Source organism: Bacidia gigantensis (genome assembly GCF_019456465.1).
Source record: "Bacidia gigantensis strain McMullin 20006 chromosome Unknown contig_74, whole genome shotgun sequence".
NCBI classification, from domain to species: domain Eukaryota; kingdom Fungi; phylum Ascomycota; class Lecanoromycetes; order Lecanorales; family Ramalinaceae; genus Bacidia; species Bacidia gigantensis.
Genome location: NW_025408613.1, coordinates 520,865 through 537,991, shown reverse-complemented (window position 1 = coordinate 537,991; position 17,127 = coordinate 520,865). Strand labels below are relative to the sequence as shown.

Here is a 17,127-nt window from a genome sequence, read left to right as displayed (position 1 = left end):
ACCCGAATGATGGACGGCACTTCTTTCCTGACCAATTGGAGTGCCAGAGTAATGGGGCCAAAGGGCGTCGTATAAATTTCGGACGGTTTGTCGTTGGTGTGTGGCCGGGTGCAAACAAAAGGGGCCACAAGGGGAAATACAGGATCGACGGCGGAAACGCTAGCCCTTATTCACTCTAGTGCTAGTGGTGGGAAGTCAATTTACGAAACATTGGATATCAAATCCTAGGAGGCCTTGGAGGCGACCTCTTACGAGTCACCAGACACAAAGCCAGTGACGGAAATGCCACGGCTGCCGAGACCGATACACAAGGAATCAATGAGATCTCAACAATGTAAAGGCTTGGGATCCGTAAATGAAATGATGGGCGTAGCTGGCAGTGAGAACGAGAGACTTGAAGAGGCACTTCGAAGACTCTCACAACCTCACTGAACATATGCAAGGCACAACAGCAAGGAGGTCCCAGTCAGGCGAACACAACGGTTCAGTATAGATTGCTCCATCTGGATACATGGACATGCTACGGAGCTGGTGGTTTGCTCCAGAAATCCAAGCTCGCCACGACATCCTCCCCACCATCGTCTTCATAAGCGTACAGGATCTAGAAAGGCATCAGTCAGCTGGAGTCTCGTGAGCATCAACAAAGGGCTCGCCAACTCACCTCTCTCGTGCTGGCATGTAACATTCGAATATTCTTCGCAGTAATGATGTGCACCAATGCGCTCGTCTCCAAATGCCGTATTTCAATAAACCCAGGTTCAAATGCTAATAGATACGGATGGCTGAGGGCAAAGCACGTCGGCTTGCCCTCCCAGTCAATCTTCCAATCCGGTCTTGCCCGCCACCCATTGCGGTTGACAAAAAAGGAAAACTCGTTGTAATGCAAGAGGAATTCCCCATTAAGCCGCTCAATCGATATTGGTACCACGTCCTTACGCGTCACAAAATCCAGAGACGTATCTGCGTGATCCAGGAGAGGTTGCGTCTCAAGTGTTTCAAGGCTGACAACTTCGAAGCCGCGAGAGCAAGCGACACAGAGCTTGCTGCGGAGGAAATCCACCGAAGTCGACTCCGCAGGAACGTAGAACTCCTTGAAAGGTTTGAGGGCATCTTGATTGCCCTGGAACATGCGTCCGATTGCGGGTTTCTTTTTGTTTTTGGTAATTGCGTCAGAAGGTTCGTAAACTTTAATAGTCGTGGAGATGCCCGACATCTTGGCTGAGCATACCAGGTGGCGACCCATGCACACTCCAGCTTTGAAGAAATTCGCATGATTCTGGATTTTCTTTGGTCTCTTGAGCATAGGAGATTGGCTGTCGGCAGTGTCTAGAACTTCCAGAGGGTACGAAAGCAGGCTCTTGGTAGCAAGGACGAGCAGTAGCTGATACTCCTCAAGCACATCAATCTGCGTGACAGAGCCAGCATCAAGGACTCGCTTGGGTTTGGCGCCTGTTGACTTGGGTTTCCGATCCATGACATACACTCCAGTATCTGTGCCGAAAACCAATTTCCGGCCACCATCTGTTCTGTGTTAGTAGCAATAGTACAACAACTTGGAGGCCACTTACCGATAGGTACCAGGCAGTTGACCTTGTGAGCGCTTGTAAAGTAATCATCACACAGCACGGTCTTCGTGTAAAAATTACCTCTATCCCGTAGTTTGATTTGCTGTGCTTCTACAGCCTCCATCCACTTCCTACGCGAAATCTGTGACATTGCATACAGAGTCGTTTCGAAGCCTCCTCGTCCAATGTGTCGGAAGGTAATTGGAAAGCCCTCCTTCGCGCCGCCTGCGGCCTTAGGGTTGTTCGGAGCAGCCTTCACACCGGGTATCAGACTGGACGATGGGCGTTTGGCTATGCCGAGTTTGGGAATAACCTCGTCCATCTGGATAATCATCAGAAGCTCAAGAGGAATTGGCTTTTTGTAGACACGAAGCTCCTCCTGCCTGTTGTTGGTTTTTTGCCTCGCAAAAAGCAACGCGTGATTAAACAAGTACACCATGATTTCACTTGAGTCTGTTGGGCTCTTCTTCAATGGCCCCCGGAAGACGAGTTCGCGGTTCTCCTCGAGGAGTTTTAAGTCACTCTTCTGGCCAGGGCCCCATATCAGCTGTTGTTGAAGCATCCTCAAATTGAACTGGTTCTCAGCTTTTCCTGACTCGGCATTGACCTTTGTAAGGAAGTCCTTGATAATGACAATGGCTTTTGGAATGTCTTTCGTATCAGGATTTTCGCCCGAGGTATTCTTTAAGATGCCTTCCAAGAGTAACGGGTATCGAGCTAGTCTCGTCGTTGGTTTGGTGAGGTAGCCATTCAATTCTAGTTTCCGCGACTCTTTTAAACGTTCGGTTTCGTCTACGAACTTCTGGAAGGCTGGGTTGTGTGCGCGCTCTCTCTCGAACTCATATTTCCCCCATAATTGATTTGCACCATACTTAATGAAAGGATCAAAACGTGGCACGAATTCGACAAAAACATCTCCAATATTCCGAACCACCGGATTGTCTTGTTGCCTTCTTGTCAATGCCTCCGCTAGCTTTGCGTTGACCGCATGAACCTCCATGCAGTTCGAGAAAACAGTTCTCACAAACCGCTCTCGATGTCTTTCAGGAACAGGAGAAGGATTCGAAGGATTGGTGGAGCGTAAGGGTCTCATCCAGAAATCCCGTAAATATTCAAGATCTTTGACAAAGTCTCTCTCAGTATACGCAATTTCAGATATGATCTCCTGACGTTTCTTCTCTTTGTCATCCACACTGTCAGCGACTTCTTGCGAGACGGTGTTGATCCAAAGCTTCTGCTCATCAGGCTCATCTGCATGCAGACTGGCTGTCGATTGCTGACGCTTTAAACCGGGACGTGGCTCGAGTTTCAGCCTTGATTGCTGTTCGAGACGCCTTGGACATGCAATAGAGTAGCATAGCTTATCTTTCGTGCATGTGGGAGAATAGCACTCAGTCAGAAGGGTGAAGACGCCGTTCACGTGGGTTGATGTATCATCCATCAGCTGCTCCCTAAATTGATATATTTCGGTTGGGGAGTCCCTGAGGCGATGATCGTAGGTTACATCATGGAAAAACTTCTGTGCGTCCAGGGATCTCCCTAGAAGAAGTGCAAGATTCCTATCTGTAGTCTTAATAATGTATGATATCAAGTCTACCGCCTCAGATCCAGTGAAAGCAAACGTATAAGACAACTCATTCTTTTTCCGGTCTCCGGGCGCGATTCTCTCGCGAAAAGCATCCGCCACTCTAGACAACAATGCTGGATAAACAAGCGGTGCTCTATTCTGAGCTGAAACAATCGCATTACTCGTTGTGCTCGAATTCTTTTGTACAGACGGGCGATGTACAAGGGAATTACTTCGTTCTGAGGTCGGGACGATGGTGGATGCCATGGACATCGTTCTTGACGGCGCACTTTCCGGACTCACTGTTCTAGACCGTGGATCGGGTCCAGTAAGGGTTGATGTTCTCGAAGGAGTCTCTCGCAAGGTAGAAGCATCGTCAGGCAGAGATTCTGCCTCAGACTCCCTCCGTCTATTTGGAATGACCCTTCCGCTCATGGTTTGGCTATGGTCTCTTTCCAAAGAGAAGGAATTCATTGACATCGCTCGTTCGTCATGCCTCTCTGGTACGATCCGACCTTGGGCTGTTGTTCTTGATATGGAGGATTGGTAAGGTTGCTGCCGGAAAGAGTTCGCAGCAGCTTGATTGTAGTTGTTCGCAGGTTGATGGTTGCTTGGAGGCATGTTATATGAAGGGGCTCGAATGTTAGCCATGGATTGACTCCGGTACGGATCGGTGTTGAGCGCTGGCTGTGAAGGATAACCACGATTTGGGATCGGTTTGTAAGAGTCTGCAACGTTTTGAGGGTACCCACGGTTCGGAATTGGTCTGTTGTACTGCAAAGATGGCGGTTGGCGTGAATCAAGTCTCTGTGGTTGAGGGTAGGGCCGGCTTGCAGAATTTAGGGGCTGAGGCAGATATTGCGGTTGTGGTTGGGGCTGGACCAAACCGCTGCTTTGTCTTTGTGGAGGATAGTATCCGTTGGCACTGGGAGGAGGATATCCATTCGGCTGATGCCGATCTTGAGGTGAAGGTCGTCGCGCGGCAGAAGCAGGGTTTGAATATCCAGTGGAAGACATTTGAGAGCTCATGGTGGTGGTACGCTCTTGAGAAGGCTGAACGGTTTGAGAAGTCATAGTCTGTGATCGGCCTGGGGGAGGAGCAGAGCCAAAGATATTTGAAAATGCTGTATCTCGCTGATAGGAGGATGCATGGCCGTAATTACCGGGCCGCATACCTCTATCTGCCTGTATCCCATAATCTGTCATTTTCTAAGTCCTGGATGTGCTCTGGTCTTTCTGGAAGTCCTCGATTTCAAGTCTCACCGGGTGTTAGGGGCCAGTTGAACTGCTTTTGTGTAGAGATCCCAGCATGGATCTAGGGCAAGTCCATGGAGCGACGTCGTCTCGCGAAGGGTACAGATAGCGTGATCTCGCAAGTAATAATGCGACTACTGACATGTCATTTCGTGACTTATCGTAAATTGTAGAACCGACCTCAGCAGTGGATAATATTGCTGTCGCCGTGCTCTCAATTGGTTTTAAGACGAGCGAGGGACGGTGATCCAGGGAAAGAATGGATTTGGATCTGCGATCAATGTGATGTCAAGTCCTTAGCCCGTGAAGCTGTCGAACATGTCAGAAAAGGAGTGGAATAATCTGCCGTCAGGGATTGACGATAGAGAGTGGATTCTGGGAACGGCGGCGGCGGCGGAACTAGAAATTCCGCCTCTAAAAGCTTGTATGATGTTCTACGGAGTACAGTAGGCGCTAATACGTGCTTGATCATTATCAAAACCACCACCTCCGCATCTCATGACCTCTTCTTGTTGGGCTTTCCTATTCAATGATACGATTTCTGCCATAGTATCCTGAGAATTCGTTTTGCGCCGAGAGTCGTCTTCACAAGCTTCTACAGCTAGCTATCGCCGCGTTCGAGCAGCAAAGCACAGCATGTCAGAATCCGAGTCCGCACCCAAATTTGCGCCCTTTATAGGAATGGTACGCCATTCTTTATGAGATTGACCAAAACACAGCTAAAAGTACTGCTCCAGGCAGGAATCGCTTCGGCCGTGCGTGAACAACTTAGTCTGAAGAGGATACGACTAACTCTACTCGATTACAGATGATATTTGGATGTGGGTCCCATAAAATCAATAAAAGACTGTTTTGGAATATATACTTATGCTTATTGACAGGTGCTGGTGCTGCATACGGAACTGCAAAGGCGGGGATTGGCATCGCAGGAGTCGGCACCTTCAGACCAGACCTTATCATGAAGGCGAGTTTCACAGTTCAAAATATTGTAGGGACTTGTACTTATGGTCGGGGCCTCACAGTCTTTGATACCCGTCGTTATGGCTGGAATTATTGCGGTCTACTCGCTTGTCATTGCAGTCCTGATCGCTAGCGACATGAGTCCACCTCCAGATCAGCACTATAGTCTTTTCAGGTGGATATGGCATCAAAACACTACAAAATCAAATATCTGACGCATTGATAGTGGTTTCATGCATTTAGCGGCTGGGTTATCGGTGGGTCTGACGGGCCTAGCAGCAGGATACACTATAGGAATTGTGGGAGACACGGTAAGCTTTGACCTGAAAGGTGGGAAGAAGACAGTTGAGACTAACGGACCAACAGGGCGTTCGGTCGTACATGCAGCAATCTCGAATATTCGTAGGTATGGTTCTCATATTAATTTTTGGGGAGGTGCTGGGGCTCTATGGGTAAGTCATGTCACTTTCTCTGCGTCGAAGTTGCTCACCAATTTTGCAGCCTCATTGTAGGATTGATCCTGAATACTGGTACAGATTAGGTGAAGCGTTTTACCCGATTCTATACGCATATATCCTTCCACTGAGCAGAATTCTTCGTCACGTCGTTTTCGTTCGCGAGCTGTTGAGTCAGTGCTTTTGCTACGGGCCCCATCCATCTGCTTTTGCCCTTTAATTTCACCACTCTTGTTGCAGAGTCACGTTAAGGCGTCTTACTCTTGATGGACGAGGCATGAGCATACCGCGCTGAAGATGGGCACCGATCCTCACCGAAGGCTGCCTGACTCGATGAGACCTGTCAGGTCCTGCCATATTTGCTAAAATGCCTAGGTATTTGGGCCTCTCCGTGCATATATTCTCCACGATCTAGGAAAAACAACTGCCCGCTAGGCAGCGGATACTTCACTGACAACGGATTCAGACCGCGGAGCAGGATAATGAGCAACTCGACGATAGTTCATTCACGAGGATGATGTTAAATCGTGGACCAGCAGCAGCGTCCTGTAGACGTCTTCTTTACTACCTCAAACAAACAAGAGAATTGATCCGTCCCAGGCAGGATGAGGCTCCAAGGCGGAATGATTTCCGATGGTGAGATTTTGGTTGTCTGAATCGGGCACAAGAGGGTGTCGGTGACCCAAGCAAAACAAACTCCCCCGGGTTCCTGCATCCGTTTCCTTTATTCGTCTGCGTCATACCCCCATCAGCTGCCTTCATGATCACCCTCATCGCCTCGTCAGCTCACACTCGGAGAGCGGATTGCCTTGGCAAGTGTGCGACCCGCAGAGAAGTGGTGGGTGGTACAGCGAAGGGCAGCAGCAGCCAAGAGCACTAATTGGCGGTGAAATCGTGGGGTACAGGGCCAGCGATGGATTTCATGCATGAAAGCTTCTAGACGAATCCATCCGGGCAGGAGAAGTGACTAGAGAGCGAGCCATGTGATGCTAGAAGGCTCTAAATGGTTTCAACGAGGTTGCGATATCGCCAACTACTGGGATCCAGCAGTAAGATCATGGATCCTTATCGTACGACAGACATATTACTCAGGTATTCCTTTTCAGGACACCAGCCCACCGTGCGCCGTCTTCCTAATAAAAGCTTGTAAGCTGCCCATCTTGGCCCATAATTGTCCACTATTCCCCGAGGCCGAATTGGAGGTGTAGCCTTGCCAGCCTTAGGGCAGTCGAATTTGGGGGTCCTGGCACCAGCTGGTGGGCCGACTTTCCCTTTTTCCTCTTGAGTAAAGTCGCGGCCAAACCGCAATTTCCGGCCCATTATTCATCACCAATTCACCCACTTCTACCACAAACTACTGAATCAATCTCTCCAATTACTAAAACCGCCCCCCCAGCGATCTCGCCCTCCCCAACAATTATTATTCTCCCTCTTACTACAACGACGACGGTGGCAGCATCCATTTTCCATCATCTTCATCGGCTAAAGAATGGATAAGAACCCCCCATTACGCCTCCCAATAGTATCTGCAGGCCCGCACCCTTCTCTACTCCGCCCAGGCTTTTAGACTCTCTCGGTGCCGCAAATCGACGGGATCTAGCTGCTTGTTCCACCCCTACCAAGCAATGCCACTTCTCGCTCTTCATCGCGCAACAACTGATCCTCTTCCTAAAAATCCTCAGCAATGTGGTCCTCGCGGAGTTCCTGTGCTCTCTCCGGAAGCAGTCACCAAATTAGAAGCCTCACCCAGCGTCGTACCCCGGCGTAGCTCTCATTTCCTCGAAACGGCTAGGATGGCGACCGCAAAGCTGAAGCAACATCTTCACAACCATCATGGTCCGCATCGTCTCTTTAGAAACCACAGTGGCACCTGGAGCGAGCCTCCAGTAAATGAGGAGGGCCGGCAGAAGGAGAGGGAATTCATCTGTTGCTATGATTGCAACTCCGAACCACTCTCGCCCACCGAGATTGGCGATACTGCGAAGAACAACCAAGTGGGTTGCGCATCGAAAAATTTGAGGGTAGGGGACTTTGAATTGATGAAAACAATTGGCACTGGTATTTCCACCCCTGTTGCCTGTTGCGGGACGTTATCTTGATTTATACATGAAGCTAATGCAAGTCACTAGGCACGTTCGCAAGGGTTTGGCTGGCGACTGTTGCCAATGCTCCCAGCAATGAGGGCCAAAAGGTCTTCGCGTTAAAGGTTCTCCGCAAGGCTGATAGTAAGACCACTCGATAATTCTATGAAGATGGACAATTTGCTGAGCAGATCCACACAGTCATTCGGCTCAAGCAGGTGGAGCACATCAAAAATGAGCGCAATACGTTGGCTACAGTCGCAGGCCATCCATTCATCACAACAATGATCACCAGTTTTTCGGACAAGGACTGCTTATACATGCTTGTTCGCAGATCCTGTCCAACAATCCAATGGTGATGCTAACACGCGCGAAGCTTGATTATTGTCCCGGTGGTGAGATTTTTACCTACCTGCGAAGGGCAGGGCACTTCGATGAAGCGACCGCACGCTTCTATGTTGCTGAGATGGTACTCGTCCTCGAATTCCTCCATGAGCACCAGGGGATTGCCTACCGTGATATGAAGCCGGAGAACATGCTCATCGATGCCGAGGGTCATCTAAAGCTGGTTGACTTTGGCTTTGCGAAGAAACTCATGCAGCGTAAGCCTGACGTATGCGTTACGATCATTCGACTTGGCTCATGTATCATAGGGGAGACATATACCTTGTGTGGGACCCCAGAATATTTAGCTCCAGAAGTCATTCGGAACTCAGGTAAAACTAAGCTGTTCTTAGGTCATTCCGAGCCCACTCAATGCTTCTGTTCTTTGACACATACTGATCGTTTGATGATTCAGGCCATGGCGTTGCTGTTGATTGGTGGTCTCTCGGAATCCTTCTCTTCGAATTTCTCGTTGGCCAGCCTCCATTCTGGGACAATCAACCAATCAAAATATACGAAAAGTATGTCCATCAAGTGTAATTTAAGCCCCGTCTAATGTCAATCGACAGGATTGTTGAGGGCAAGATCAAATACCCTTCCAGCGTGCCACCTGACGCAAAGGCCATAATTAGTGGGCTCTGTACCGTCAACCCTTCTCAACGCCTCGGGTACATCCAGCAGGGTGAACTCAATGGTGCTGAATTGGTCAAGGCACACCCATTCTTCAAGTCGATTGATTGGCATGCCTTGTACCACCGTAAAGAGAAGGGTCCAATTATCCCTAAATTAAAGGGCGTTACGGACAGCAGCAACTTTAATGACTATGACGCTCCTTCAACACAGAACAGCATTTACTCCAGAGACATGCAACAGAAGTACGACCATGAGTTTAAAGACTTTTAGGGTTGTTTGTTGCTTGGTTCCACAATAGGTTCTTTCTTCTGCTTGCAAAAAGACAGCAAGGCGCTTAAAGGCATCAATTGGGTTGATAAAAAGGCGTCTGTCACCGGGTGCTTGCATCGCTGAGGTGCTTGATTGCATGTGACATGGGAAGCATGGACTGCAGATTTTGAAACGACGACGATGTAGATTACATTTATATAGCTATGACACATGGAAAATATTAATATCCACCACCCTCAGTATCTTTTGCTTCCCCACATCGGACAGGGACCCCTCAGACATATGTCAAGCCCCAGATTTACTTTACCCTTGCGGCCCGGGATTTCAGTACGATCTGCTGACTAATCCTTGACCGGATGCAGTATAGTCGCTCGTCTGCCCTGGTGTCTTCTCAATTGCAGCTTCGAGAGGACGCGTCATGAGTAGGATCGCACCAGCTGTACAATGCAGGACTACAGCAAGCTCACAGTAGCGAAGCTGAAAGAAGAGCTCGATAAGCGAGGCCTACCAAAAGCTGGCTTGAAGGCCGCGCTTGTGCAACGGTTGGAAGAGGCGGACAAGGAGGCCCAAGTTGAACAGCCAGATACGGAACAGCTGGTACAAAACAACAAAGATGTGAACAGCCAAATAGACCAAGTTGCATTAGTCGCGAATGCCTTTCCAGAGCCCGAAGAAATCTCCCCTGCTCAGCACGAAACGGTCAATGAGGGCGAAACTGTGTTCAAGGCTACGAACGGGAATGCTGCTACAAGAACGGAAAATGAGCAGACCAAAGAGGTAGCCGCAACACAGGAGCAAATGGGTCATGAGGAGCCGGCTGCGCCTGCCTCAGAGGGCGAAGAAGATGTCCTACCTGGAACGATTACCCATCAATCAACTTTCAATGAATGTGTGACCGAAAAGCAGCTCCCAACACCAGTACAGACTCAGCCAGAGTCATCGAATATGATTCTCCCAACGTCAACCCAAACGTCTGTCGCACCAGAAGAGCTCGCAGAAGACTCAAGAAAGCGAAAGAGACGAAGCCAAACACCGCCACCTTCGTCCGTTGATACGTCGAAAAGGTTGAGATCAGAAATCATGTCAAACGGGAGGCCTGATGTCAGGCTTCCGGAAGATTTGACATCGCAAAATACACCAAGGGAAGCAGATTCAGAGGCTCTCGTGGGAGGGAGTCAGCTCAATGGGCGAGGCGAGCTTGCCGAACCAGAGGAAACAAGTCAATCTGGCGCAACAGGAGCTGAACAGAATGGACATGCGTCTCAAAACGAAGTCATAGCCTCTCCTACTTATAAAAGGCCGTCGCGTTCACGTTCACGATCACGAACACCACCAGCATCCAACAGGTCCGACCAGCATCAAAAAGCCCCAACCTCAGATCGCCGCTTTCACTCCCTCACAGCCCCCTCAAGCAAAGCCAAATCGCCGCCTTCATCTCAACCGGACACCGTAGACCGCGATATACCGCCATCTGTGCACCCTGCGACCAGTGCCATTTACATCCGCAACTTGATGCGCCCACTCAACCCATCCTCCTTGAAAGCCCACCTTACCTCCCTCGCAAACTCCACTTCCACCACCTCCTCTTCCCCTGCAAATGAAGAAGAAGTCATCACAACCTTCCACATTGACGCAATCCGCACTCACGCCCTTGTAAACTTCACCAGCACATCCTCCGCCTCTCGCGTGCGCGCAAATCTCCATGATCGCGTCTGGCCAAACGAGCGAGATCGAAAGACCCTGTGGATCGATTTCGTGCCGGAGGAGAAGCTACAGACGTGGATCGAGGTTGAGAGCTCGAGAGCAGGTGGTGGATCGCGGGAAGGGAACAAGCGGTGGGAGGTCATATATGAGACGGAGGAGGATGGCGTGAGGGCGTATCTACAGGAGGTGAGGAGTGCTGCTCAGCCGGGGCCTCAGGCGCCTCCATCGCAGCCGCAACGACCATTTGCGGCCGCAAACCCGAGCTCGGGCAGCAACGCGGAGCCCAAAGTGAAGAGGGTGGAAGCAGAAAGTAAAGAGTTCAAAGCCCTGGACGACCTTTTTCTCTCGACCATGACCGCAAAACCGAAGCTATATTACCTGCCTGCTACCAAACCAATTGCTGAACGTCGTTTAGAAGTTTTGGCGCAAGGCAAGGGAGGAGGGAGAGGAGGCGATGAGATGAGAAGGTTTAGTTTCAATGATGAAGGCAGGATCGTGGACAAGGGGCCAGAATTTGGATGGAAGAGAGGCGGAAGAGGCGGTGGTAGGGGCGGTAGAGTGACTGAAAGGGAGGAAAGGGGCGGATATAGTGGGTACAGGGCCAGAGGAACTGGCGGCTATGGGCGAGGAGGTGATAGATGGGGTGGAAGGGGATACTGATGCTTTTCTGCAAGATTTTTAAACAGATCAAGGGCCCGAGTAAGTGTGGCATTTAGCGCGGTACGGAATGCAATGTGAAGGTCGAGCCAGCTTTTGAGCACCTCGCTAAGTGAATTTTATTTGAGATATCCTGAAACCCGCCCGGTTGCGCTCAAGATCTTGAAAAGCAGAAAACATCAATGCCAGGGCTTTCATGGGTATCAAAAGAATAAGTCCCTCCAACGCTATCACAAACGCATAAACCAAGCATTTCCAACAATTGCTTGATTTTCATCAACATTCATCTTACCCAGGTATTCATCACAACAACGTCTGTTAGCTCTCAGTAAGACTTCTATACCGACACATCCTCTCGAGCGCTCTGGAGTAGTTCCTTCTCTAGATGTCGATAGTCTTTACACGGCACACTGACCGTTCTTGGCTCCTCAGTGGGATGTCCATCGAATATTATCGCGGTGAGCCTCCCGCCTTTGAAACAACCTGTATCAATACCCTTACTCCATTTCTTGATCTGCAAGCCCTTCTTCGAGTCATGCCCGTAAACCACGGTCGAGCGTTTCTCAACTGGTATGAGAGATTGATACTTATTCCAGAGCTTGTGCCATGGAGTGCCTTTGGAGTCCTCGCTAGGGACGTGCGTTTCTAGATCTACGGTTCGCATGTGCATGACGCTGATGGGGTCTTGTTGCTCGAGACGGACGCTTGGTATCAAGCCGGCGTGAACGACGTGCAGGTCGCCGAGACCAGGCACTTGGCCTATGTCGAGGATGGTGGGACAACTACTGAGATACTGAATTTGCTTCTTGTTGAGCTGGCTGGCTGTAGCTCGGTCACGGATGTCGAGGCGTGAGAACTCTTCAATACTTGTGTCAAGGGCAACTTCGTCTATAAGTTTTAATTGGTCGTTGACGATGTTGGGCAATGCAGCATCTGCCGGAACACCGGGTAAGGGAGGCTTTTCACCTCTGATTTTGGTAGGATGGCTTGAAAGATCACGGTGGGTGAGAAGCACACGATCTTCGTGGTTCCCGCGCACACACGATGCATTATGTTGGATTGCGATATCGACAACGGCAGGGGAAGATGGCCCTTTCGAGATGAGATCGCCGGTAAAAATGAGATGGTCGGTGTTGGTTGAATATCGAGCTTCTCCAAGGAGCGCCTCCACTGTGGTCGCTGTCAGTAAAATCACCACCTGTTGAGCGCAGGAGACGCCTTACGCTCTTCGGCACATCCATGAACGTCGCCAATGACAACTAGTCGCCGATGTCCGGGCGCTTTGCCATCAATGCCAGGCACGAGTTCGTCGTCAAGCTGTTCGACATGCTTCATGCCGACAAAGTCTGGCCTTAGATTTGCTCCAAACCAGCCTTCAGCATACTGCATTCTCTCTTTTGTTGACTGGCGAAGACCATATTGCTCACTAATCTTGGGGCCAGCCCAAGTCCACCAATTGCCCCATAACAAGAACAAGCATAATACCAAGACCAAGGCACTGCGCTGGAAACGTGGGGCGAAGAATATCTGCATCCAGTCTGGCTGGTCGTAGTGATCAGATGTGGGAGATGAGGAGTTTAGGGCAGATTGCTGCCACTCGTTCTTGATGTAATCAATGAGGGGCCGGCGTCGTGGTCGGGGGAATTGATGTGGATAGGCGTGTGACTTTCGAGTTGGAATGCGATGTGGAAGAAGGTAGTAGTCGAGCTGATCGTTACAATACATTGAATCTCTGTATCTGAGGGAGGCATCTCGTATAGGAATGCTCGTGGTGTCGAGGGCTTCGGGGTCTTCCTCATACTTTTCGGGCATCGTGGGAAGGTCATAAGTCGGTGAAGAGGATTGTTGCAGGTGGCCACGAGGAGAATAATAGGTCAAGTCTCGCTGTACATTGTAGTCCGTGTTTAACATATTCAGGTCACTGTCTGACAGTTCCTCATCCTCGGAGAGGTATTCGTCATCGCTGCCTGCGTAACGCGGAGCACGGGCCATGGCTGCGGTAAGGAGAGTGCTATAGCTTTTAGGAACGGCTCACGACTAGGAGATCCTAAGCTCATGCGAATTGAGACTCAGGCGAAGCCATAGGAGGTTGTAACCTCACGTAAAGCTGTGCTTCCATTGGGAGATGCCAAGGGATGACGCGGCGAGCTTACGACTCTTATGGACCGCCGTAATCGATCTCAAGAGACTCGCTCATGCCTCCTTTAGAAACATATCCACATCTTGACTCTACAAATATGCGATCCGCCTAATGTCTCGAGGCTTGCTGAAAGTCATTGAGCCCAACAAAACGAGAGCCTTCTTAGGTCGTCTTGTTGAGAGCTATAAGCCGCTCTGCGTGATTGTGCACCAGGTTTGCTGCTGTTCATATCCGACTGACTTGGTGATTAAGTCGTGGATTTCAGACTTCTTTGATCAACAGAAGTAGGGTTCGAGGTGCGGTATGTACGCCTAGACAACGAAGTAAGTGTAGTCACACGAAGGAGAGACACTGTGTTGTGTTGTGTTCATCTACTGCTCCAGCCACAAAGCTTGTGGTTTATATGTTGGCAACAAAGTCAGCAAATGTACGAAAAAACAAATGTTCTTTAAAAGTCTTCAAAGTACCGAACAGCTCCGAATTAAGTCATAATTTTGTTTGGTCCATTTGCTTGAGATGCTACGTCAAGTGATTGCATTTTGCGTCCTCCTGTACTTACTCTGTTCAAGTATTGCGTTCCCACTGGAATTACAAAATAACACATCCCAATTGAGCGACCCACTCGTTGGAAGGTGAGTGGCCCGTAGAGCTCTTTAATCATCATTACCCAGCGTTGGATTGCTGAAGTACACATAGCGTCACTTTCACGGATGGAAGCGAGCTCTCACTTCATTCAGCCAATACCGCAAGCAATTTCTCACGAGCCGTGAGGCACCTTGCATGGGACCTGGGCAAGGGCTGGCAGGTGATATACGACCATTTTTTGATTGAAAATGTCACAGACTTGGGCACCGCCAGGTCATTCGCCAATGAGTTCAGATCTACCTATGAGGCACAAATGCGACATCTCGGTGTTGGCCCTGACACCAAAGTACCTAGTCAACATATCTTCGCACAAGACTTCAATCTTGTTTACGAAATTGATCTTGAAGAGGAGATAACATTTGCTATGGTTACCAACCTAGTCAGGTCTTTCGAGAAAACGGCAGAATTTTTACAACCTAACGTGCCTGGCTGTGTAATTCAACTCGAAGATCATGAGAAACTTCATAAAGGGGCTGGGACGTTCGAAGTGATCAATGCTGTTGAGAGCGTTGCCACCGCCTGAAAGGGATACCTTCTGTTAAATTTGTAACGGTGTCGAATCTATGGAAGAGTTTCCGAGAAAAGGCATTGCCTCCGTACATCTAACTCGTGAACATAGTCAGCTTTAACGAAGACTTCTTCAAATTTTACCGACGCATTGGGTGTTCCAAGAGAGCAGATGTGGAAAAGGTCATCATTGGCTGCGTAAGGGGCTTTCCCTTTGGGATCATCGATATCTATGATACACCTTGTCTTCTTCTTGTCTTTGCTTCACCATATTCACAATATTAACGTTGTACACCTCTTCCACACTCTTTCTGTCTTTCAGAACCTTCTTCGCATGCCTACAAGCCTCTTCCTTCGTCATACAAACAAGCTCATTCAACTCCAGCTCCGTGATCTTCTGTCCCTCAAATTCCTCCATAATCTTGAATCCACTGTCGGGCCTTCTCCACCGCACCAGTGTCAACCTTGTTGGTAGACCACTAACCACACTCTTCCCCTTGTACACTTCCTCCACAAGATATCCTACGTCCTCCTTTGTGACCGGCAATCTCAGTCCTAGCGGGTCCTGCCCCTCAAACCGTGCCATCTGCTCCTCCCTTCCCTGCAGATTCGAGAGGATCGCATCATACATCTTCTCCCTCGCTTTGCCCGCGGCCATATCATGCGGATAACCCGTAATCTCCATGACTAAGAAATTGGCCACCGCGTACCCGAAGACTGCTGGCATGGTACCTAGCACGGGCAATATTCTTGCCCTGAAGTCGGGTAGGACGCTGAGCTCATTGACACTACCCTTCTGAAACTCTTCTTCCGGCAAAGGTAATAGCTGGGCCTTCCCAGGGCCAGGCTTCTCTATAGAATAAACGACAGGAATACCCTCTGCGACACCTACAGCTCGGAGTCGTCTCCGCGTGACTCTGCTCAATGGGTCTTCGACACTAGCACTGATATCTCCGACAGATATCTTCGTAGGATCACTCTTGCACCCCGCCCCCATTGAGCTCACGACCTTGATCCCATTTTCATGACAATACTTCAAAAGCGCTACTTTACTATCAATATTATCGATAGCATCAACTACATAATCTGGCTGCTTCCCCGCGTCCCTCCCCTCCGCAGACGCCCCTAAGAGCACACCTGCCCTCTCCACCTTCCAGACCTCGTTCCAGCACTCCCAATCCACCCACGGCACCACTCCTCTCAGCTGCTTTTTCACGCAGTCCACCTTCGGCGTACCTACATCGCTCAGTGTAGCCACCGCATGTCTATTTAGCGAACTCAGCGTCACCTGATCGAAATCCACCAGTCTGATCTTGCTGACGCCCGATCTTGCAAGCGCGGAAACACAGTGGGATCCCACGCCCCCTAAGCCCACAACAACGATAAAGGATTTGCGGAGGCGGGCGAAGCGGTCCGGACCAAGGAAGGAGGAGGTACGTGTGAGCTGTTCGTCAATTAAGGTGGGATCGTAGGAGCCGGAGAGGGCGAGGGAAGAGAGGCGCGCGGATTGTGCGTCTTCTTGTGCAGTGTTGGTGCTAATGAGGGGAGGGATGTAGGAGGGAATTTGCTGAGGTTGAGAGGGGGTGTGGGTGCTAGGGGCGCCGAATTCATTCAGCTGTTACTGGTGCGGTCAGCTTTAGTGTCTTGATATTAGGGAGAGAGGCTGAATAGCAAATGAGAAGTAACAGGAGTCTGGCTGAAGGAGGGGCATACTAGATCAGCTTTATGATCCTCGCTCAACTCTGGTATTGATGCTTTCAGCTCATCTATTCGCTCTTTTCTCCGGATGGCTTGCACGCTGAAGATTGTCCCTGCGACAGCGATTCCAGATATGAGAGCTACAGCTGCTAGCTGGACATTATGATTTGAGGCATGTCGATCGATCCAGGACATGGTCGTTGATTTCCTGGTGAGTTGTGTGAGGCTGGGTTTGAAACTTTATCACAAGAGGGTGTCAGGCGATGGGCGGGCATTAGATTTTGGTCGGATGGATGAGCACATTGTGACAGAGCTTTCCAAGTTCCTCCAGCTTATTGAGCATGGAGTGAAGGCAATTAAATGTATAAATAGAGTTTTTGCACCGGGCCCTTTCGCCCAAACTTCCACTTTCCATAACCGGTGATTGGACATACCGCGGAGGTTGTTTCAATGCTTAATACGCGTCTGAAATAGGAAGTCATGTCTTTTGAAGTTGGACCATATAGCGCGAAAGACACCATAACAATAGGTATCCAAACTCGTATACCTTTACAGGCTAAAGCATTTAATCTATTTTAAGTACTCGTGCTATTTACAAAATTCTCGG

At 49.6% G+C, this 17,127-nt stretch overlaps 5 protein-coding genes across 5 annotated transcripts; 2 read left to right on the top strand and 3 right to left on the bottom strand.

Annotated features, from left to right (window-relative positions):
* Positions 1-520: 520 nt before the first annotated feature.
* KY384_000560 (uncharacterized protein) lies at positions 521-4,338 on the bottom strand (the record flags this gene model as incomplete). Its single annotated transcript, XM_044809096.1, has 3 exons — positions 521-601; positions 662-1,521; positions 1,569-4,338. 3 exons carry the CDS (start codon positions 4,336-4,338, stop codon positions 521-523), a joined length of 3,711 nt encoding a protein of 1,236 aa, XP_044665083.1.
* A 3,896-nt stretch (positions 4,339-8,234) lies between these two features.
* Positions 8,235-9,169, top strand: KY384_000559 (uncharacterized protein; the record flags this gene model as incomplete). The annotated part of the gene is made up of 3 exons (XM_044809095.1): positions 8,235-8,484; positions 8,682-8,787; positions 8,836-9,169. The coding sequence occupies 3 exons, from the start codon at positions 8,235-8,237 to the stop codon at positions 9,167-9,169; spliced, it is 690 nt and encodes a 229-aa protein (XP_044665082.1).
* Positions 9,170-9,613: 444 nt separating this feature from the next.
* Positions 9,614-11,533, top strand: KY384_000558 (uncharacterized protein; the record flags this gene model as incomplete). Its single annotated transcript, XM_044809094.1, has 1 exon — positions 9,614-11,533. One exon carries the CDS (start codon positions 9,614-9,616, stop codon positions 11,531-11,533), a length of 1,920 nt encoding a protein of 639 aa, XP_044665081.1.
* Positions 11,534-11,867: 334 nt separating this feature from the next.
* KY384_000557 (uncharacterized protein) lies at positions 11,868-13,522 on the bottom strand (the record flags this gene model as incomplete). Its single annotated transcript, XM_044809093.1, has 2 exons — positions 11,868-12,700; positions 12,754-13,522. 2 exons carry the CDS (start codon positions 13,520-13,522, stop codon positions 11,868-11,870), a joined length of 1,602 nt encoding a protein of 533 aa, XP_044665080.1.
* Positions 13,523-15,042: 1,520 nt separating this feature from the next.
* On the bottom strand, positions 15,043-16,715 carry KY384_000556 (uncharacterized protein; the record flags this gene model as incomplete). The annotated part of the gene is made up of 2 exons (XM_044809092.1): positions 15,043-16,437; positions 16,536-16,715. 2 exons carry the CDS (start codon positions 16,713-16,715, stop codon positions 15,043-15,045), a joined length of 1,575 nt encoding a protein of 524 aa, XP_044665079.1.
* Between the last annotated feature and the right edge of the window lie 412 nt (positions 16,716-17,127).